The sequence below is a fragment of the Cucurbita pepo genome, unplaced genomic scaffold (assembly GCF_002806865.2).
Source record: "Cucurbita pepo subsp. pepo cultivar mu-cu-16 unplaced genomic scaffold, ASM280686v2 Cp4.1_scaffold001685, whole genome shotgun sequence".
Taxonomy (NCBI): Eukaryota; Viridiplantae; Streptophyta; class Magnoliopsida; order Cucurbitales; family Cucurbitaceae; genus Cucurbita; species Cucurbita pepo.
In genome coordinates, this window is record NW_019647801.1 from 1 (window position 1) to 6,501 (window position 6,501).

The 6,501-nt window shown below is 37.7% G+C and overlaps 2 protein-coding genes across 2 annotated transcripts; both read right to left on the reverse strand.

Moving 5' to 3' along the window:
* Positions 1-877: 877 nt before the first annotated feature.
* On the reverse strand, positions 878-2,882 carry LOC111786450. The gene is made up of 2 exons (XM_023666699.1): positions 1,951-2,882; positions 878-1,671 (listed from the first exon to the last, which is right to left on the reverse strand). Exons 1-2 carry the CDS (start codon positions 2,639-2,641, stop codon positions 1,031-1,033), a joined length of 1,332 nt encoding a protein of 443 aa, XP_023522467.1. The 5' UTR covers positions 2,642-2,882; the 3' UTR covers positions 878-1,030.
* Positions 2,883-5,435: 2,553 nt separating this feature from the next.
* Positions 5,436-6,467, reverse strand: LOC111786451 (calcium/calmodulin-regulated receptor-like kinase 1). Its single transcript, XM_023666701.1, has 2 exons — positions 6,212-6,467; positions 5,436-6,056 (listed from the first exon to the last, which is right to left on the reverse strand). Exons 1-2 carry the CDS (start codon positions 6,425-6,427, stop codon positions 5,712-5,714), a joined length of 561 nt encoding a protein of 186 aa, XP_023522469.1. The 5' UTR covers positions 6,428-6,467; the 3' UTR covers positions 5,436-5,711.
* Between the last annotated feature and the right edge of the window lie 34 nt (positions 6,468-6,501).

Here is a 6,501-nt window from a genome sequence, read left to right on the forward strand (position 1 = left end):
CCGATTCAGACAGAGATGGGTTCATCGATGAGAAGGATTTCGAACAGCTCATCGATTATGCAGAGAAACGCCAATACACCGTGATTTAAATTTTTAGGATTTCTGTCTTTGCTTTATCTTTTAAGCTGAAATTAAGTTTGCATTTATTTCTTTTTTTGTTTGAACTCATTGTTGTCTATTATTTAAGGTATTGCATATGAGCACGAGGAACTGTTTTTTGAATAAAGGACATTATTCTTCAATTAAATTGCCACACTTTTTGTACAAATAAGCAAGAAAGAGAGAAAATTTTGAATGGGTCACCCAATATAAAATTGTTCTAAGCAAAAACACGTTTAATTATGGAGTTAATTAATCTAAAGCACGTAGAATGAAGAGAGGAAACCGACAAGAGATAGGAGGGAGTGGACATGGGGTGGAGCCCTTACCTTATCGTAATTGAGGGGCAGCCAAGGGAAAGCGAAGTAGGCTAAAAATTACAGGGCGCATAGCCCTTTAGCACCATGACTTTTGGGTGTACTGGATAGAGATGTACAAGAAACACAGTTTCAGATGTGCCTTGCCTTTGCCACCACCAAGAACATGACAGCCACTGCCCCTCCTCTTAACTTTGTTCTCTAATCTGGACTAACCTTTGTTTTGGGGGCATGTCCCTCCAAACCATGGACCACCCTGCACCTCCCCTGTTTATTTACTGCTTCGTTTATCAGCTTTCTACTTCACTTGTATCAAGAACGCTCGCAGAAGCTGGAAACAAACAAGTATGCCATTTGGGTTACGCTCATTGGGTGAGGAAATGCAGGCTGGTGTTGTGCTTACAAATGATGCAATAAAGACTCTGTGCACCAAAACCTCTCCCCTCTCTGCATGTTCTTAATTTGAAAAGTTTTCCAGTTCTATTAAACAACTAAACGCCACAACAAAAGCTTCACAACTTTTTCATATATTTTGGCAGACATAATTCAAAAGAAGTATCAAAATCTTCCAAAAGGTGAACAAGAAATTACAAATTCACCACAGTAATTTCCTTTCATGCTTTGCAAATTACCACAAAACATGGAAGCAAAGCTCTAGGATTCAGCAAATAAAGCTCTTCTATATTTGAATGCAGCCCAACTTTTCCTGCCAATGAATCAAACCCTGTCTGCCCAGCCATTTCTTGTATGTTCTCCAATGGCCTGTGAACTCTCCCTGCAATCACTCTGCAAACTACCATCGCCTTCCTCACCATCCCCCCCTCCTCCCCCCCTCCCGACGCCTCGATCGAGGTGAATGCTCTTGCACTTGTCGAAGTTGTGAACACGCCTATCCCTTCTTTCATCTCTGTCTTTGCCGAGAATCCGTTGCGTATGATCCTGCATACGCAACACTTCTCCGATATGCAGAGGCTGGAGGAGCCATTCAAGCCGAGGGAGCACGCAACTGTCGTGCCGTAGAATCGCAGCAGCTCGTTTCCATCGGCAAGGCACCGAGGGTGCTTCTTCGGGAGCTTGCTGGCTTTGATCTTAACCGTCTCACGATGCTCCTCAAACCGGGCTAGCGTTCGTTGCATATTGTGAACTTTGAGTACTCTTTCAATCCGACCAGATTGATTCTCAGACTTTAACCAGCTTGTCCTGCATATGATCTCCACAATTTTCCTTGATGAATCTCCTTCCACAAGCTCAGTCACTGAAAACGGAAGAACAAACCGTATATGAAATTACCATGAATCTAAAAGTTCAATCAAACAAACCATATAATTAATCTTTCATACAGAGACCCAGATGAAATAACAAGATAACAAGGATCAGAATGCTAAAATTACAAGGACTACAATGAACAAGAAAGATGAAATAGAGTGAACTGGATTAGGTAGAAGATGAACATACTTTCGCAGTTGCCAAACAGGAATTTTCCAGGAAAATGAAGAAGAAACGAAATTGAAACGAGGATTTTGAGTGTTTTTACCAGCATGTTTAGAAAGATGATGAGCTTCAGCAGCATCCCATTTGTTGAACTGCTCTCCACATTTATGACAAGTGACCGCAGAAGAAGATCTATTCCCATCAATCTCGGTCTCCAATGAGATTCTGTTACTCGTATGGACTCCACCTCCACCACCGAGGCTGCGAGCTCCACCGCCGCCGCCAGATTTATTGGAGCTACCAAATCCCTCTCTGAAAGGGAACTTTCTGGAAGAAGACCTAAAGGAAGGATTGAAGTAATGCATTGTGGGGTGGCCACCGGGGCCCGGCGTACCCGGTGTCAGAGTACCCACAAAAGTGGAGGCGGCGGGACGATCTGTGAGGGGTTCATCGGCGGAGGAAGGCACATCTGGTGGGAAAGCGCCGTGAAATCCGGTGATTTTGAGCTCGCACCTTGAGTTAGTGAGAATGACTTCATGGGTTATTGGGTTGAGAAACTCACTGCTGCCAATGGATCTTGGACTGCAACTTGGGGGCTTATCCAAATGCCTCTTGCTGCCGCCATGGATGACATCTTTGAGATTTGCAATGGACCTGGAACAACCCGATCTTCCTACCCCTGTTTTTCTTGTCAAAATGGCGCCTAGATTTCTTCTGGTTTTTGGGTCATGAACTTCGGATGGCCCTGATTTGCAGTGCAGAGATTTCTTCAAGGACAACCAAACTGTTGGCATATTGTATTTTTTTGCCCGTCTTCAAAGATAACAAGACAACCCCATGATCTTCAAAGATGAGCTACAGAAAAGATAGATTGTTTGAATGGGAGCTGAACATTTCGGAGGAGATGAGGGAACCAAAGATATAATATTTGTTTTATATATGAAGAGAAAACGGAGGGTTGATGAGTGAAGCCATAAATGTTACTGAGGAAGGGCAGGGAAAGATCCCATATCGGACAACCTCAAAGCGGGGGGTTTCATGGGCATTCATTGCTTTTTATCTCATTTCGAATTATTGCCTCTTTTTTTTCTCTTCTTGTTGGAATTCAAAGATTTTCAATACCTCTCACATTTAAGATCCAATAGATATTGTTATTAACTCATGGATTCATTAATACCACCCCTGCTTGCTTTCATCATTCTTTTCGTCTTTTCCTCTATGGATTACAGTACTTATTATTGAACCATTAAAAGATTTCAAAACAATTAAATAATCCTTGGCTACATGCTTGGTGCATGTTTTCCCTTCTTCTTCTTCTTCTTTAAATCTTAATGGCTCCAGCAACAGGGTTAAAAGTGAAAACTATCCTCGTAAACCAACACAAATCGTTCAAAGGCTCTATAGACTTCAAGGGAGACTCTATAGTATACTTGAGAGTATTGGTGGGAGAGAGTCTCACCTTAGTTAATCTAGAGAATGATTATAAGTAATGAATACATCTCAATTGTTATGAAGTCTCACGCTGAAGCTCAAAAAAACAAAGTTATGACTTGCATTTCTTAGTCGTCATATTCTTAGGATCCCTTTAATTTAAATATAATATTGAAAACATTTGAAAACATATTTAAAATAAAAAAATGCAACCGGTGGGACCCACATGTCACAATTATAATTTTGGTTTTATACAATTTAGAGGACCCACATGTCACGGTGGTTATAGTAGAGGAAGTAAACATAGCAACTTTAGCTTACTCAATTATTGCATGTATACACACACAAGTATTTGATGTTCTTAATTCTAAGTTCCATAATAATTGTCACATGTTTCGTATTTCTAGATTAGGTTATAACAACATACCTATAACATTGCATGTATATAATCTTAAAAATCTTACTTATTGTATAGGTTACTAAATGGTAGAGGATTAGTAATATCTTGAATGAGGGTAATATTGATAAATTTGGAAAAAGTTATATAATATATGATTTGGGTCATATTAAGAAGGATTACTCTCTACTATAATACGATATTGTTTACTTAATGTATTACTTACTTATAAATTCATGACCATTCTTTTGGGACTCCCTTCGAACAATCTTCTACTATCATTGAAAGGATCGAAGGAGTGGATCACGCGTCGGCTCAATTAGTGTGGTCAAACAACCGTCGACATCATGAAGGTGTGAGTCGGCACTGGAATGGAGTTGGAGTGGCTCAGGTTTGTTGGAGCTTCACCAACGCGAAGTTCGTCTAGCTCAGTGTTGCCGGAGAAGAACACATGGTGGCTTCACTTCAGATGTGAAAAGAGATCGAGAGACAAAATTTAGGGTGTTTTTATTTTGTCTTTTTCCTCTCTTTCTTTTCGAAATGAGGAAAGATCTCAAGGACTAAACTAAATTTCCAAAATAAAGAGTTTTTTTTTCTAATTATTATTATTATTAAAATAAAATAAAAATGACAAATGGATGTCACGCATTATTGTGTTTTTTGTCTCATTGGGATGATGATGGGACCACATCAAGCTTTTATTCACTTATTTATTTATTTTTGTTTACATGTTGTAGGCATTATCTTCTCCTCAAACAACATTTTTTTTTTTATTACTAAATTTATTGGTCAAAATTGTTCCAACTCAAACTCACATGAATCACTCTCACTCCCAAATATTCTAATGGAAACACAATTTCTAAAATAATAATTTTATTTTAATAAGAGTGGTTTGTAATTAAATATAACTTATTTCATTCCAATTATAATATAAACAATTCATATATGTTTAAAATTCTATTGGTTGTTTGTTTAAGTTATGTGTTGTATTATATTAAATACTTTTAATTTTTCGAGATGTTTCACACCATTTTAGAAAATGATTTAGTTTCGTTCCTCTCTCCAATTAATATGAGATCTCACAATTGAACTCTTTAAAAAATGTTTAGTTGTTTCGTTACTTCCTCCAACTAATGTGAAATATCACCGTTCACCTTATCTCACAATTTGTTTTTATTTAATTAATAAATTATGGAAAAGGGCAATTATTATTATTATTATTGGTTTGCGGAAGAAAAAAGATTAATAATGAGGATTAAGGAGCAGCAATCTCGATGTTACTTTATTTTCAGCGTATAAGAAATATGAATTAGATGGGTAAAGGTAGAGCTGATTACTTTCTAAACCCACTAATTATGTGTTAATTAGGGGTATCANATGTTTAGTTGTTTCGTTACTTCCTCCAACTAATGTGAAATATCACCGTTCACCTTATCTCACAATTTGTTTTTATTTAATTAATAAATTATGGAAAAGGGCAATTATTATTATTATTATTGGTTTGCGGAAGAAAAAAGATTAATAATGAGGATTAAGGAGCAGCAATCTCGATGTTACTTTATTTTCAGCGTATAAGAAATATGAATTAGATGGGTAAAGGTAGAGCTGATTACTTTCTAAACCCACTAATTATGTGTTAATTAGGGGTATCAGAATTCAAAAAAACAAATCTCGATATGCTCACACAATCATTATTCAGCTTTAATTATGTATCTATTTATCCTTCATATCCAATATCCATGGATGGAGTTGGGAGCTTCAAAGCAAAGTTTGATGCTTTCTGGTCATTCTATACTAAAAAAAAGCTTTCCTTTTTCCTCCACTTGTAATTCCATATACAAAACCTTTTCAGTTAAAACAAATCAAAACAAAATTTAAAAGGGTCAACTATGTTACATCAAATTTTCTGGGGAGATTCTTGTGATCTTCTCCTGCCTATTTTTCTTTCTTGGTATGTTGAGAAAAGAGACGAGTCAAAACAAGAAGAATCAATGAACTCAACTACGAGCACTAGGAGAGGGCAAAACAACCATTTTCTAAACATCAAATGATTCGGCTGTACTATCCGTGGACTGTTGTCGTTGGTGTTCAGGCATTGGACTCCTGGGACTCCTGCTTTCTACTTGATCCACATCAATGCCAATTTCATCTCTTGTCGTTGACACCATATTTTGGTTAAATCTATTGTTCTGTCTTTGTTTTAGAATTCGGGACAGAACTTGTACGTTGTCTCTCATCGAAGGTCGTTTTTTCGGAACACGGTTAATGGATTTGTATGCCAGAGCTGCTACTTCATTCAGCTCTTGAGCGTCGAAGTTTCCATCCAGACGGGAATCAACAAGCTCTTCCCACCCAACTTTCCCATCAGAATTCATGGCAGCCTAACCATCATCAAACAAAAAATGTGTGGTTTTAGATGAATGGTTTGGGATACTAGTTCCAAATAAGGGCTTATGGAAACAAAGATAGTAGTCAATAAAAGAAGTAGAGCTGTTTCATTCATTCATTCATTCAGAGAGAGAGAGAGATGTCTCACAAGCTCAACATATTCCATGAGGCCCTGTTGAGGATTTCTGCCAGCAATAATCTCGAAAAGTAATACTCCGAAGCTGTAAACATCGCTTTTCTTGTTGAATGTCTTGGAAGATATGTACTCAGGATCAAGGTAACCTAAAGTTCCTCTAATGTTAGCTGCATGACTGTCAACCACCTCTTCTCTTGAAAGCCCAAAATCAGCAACCTGATTGAGCATTCTAATAACTCAGATGCAACCAAACTAACTGATAGATACTAACATTGTTTTGGAAACATGATCACATGGAAGCA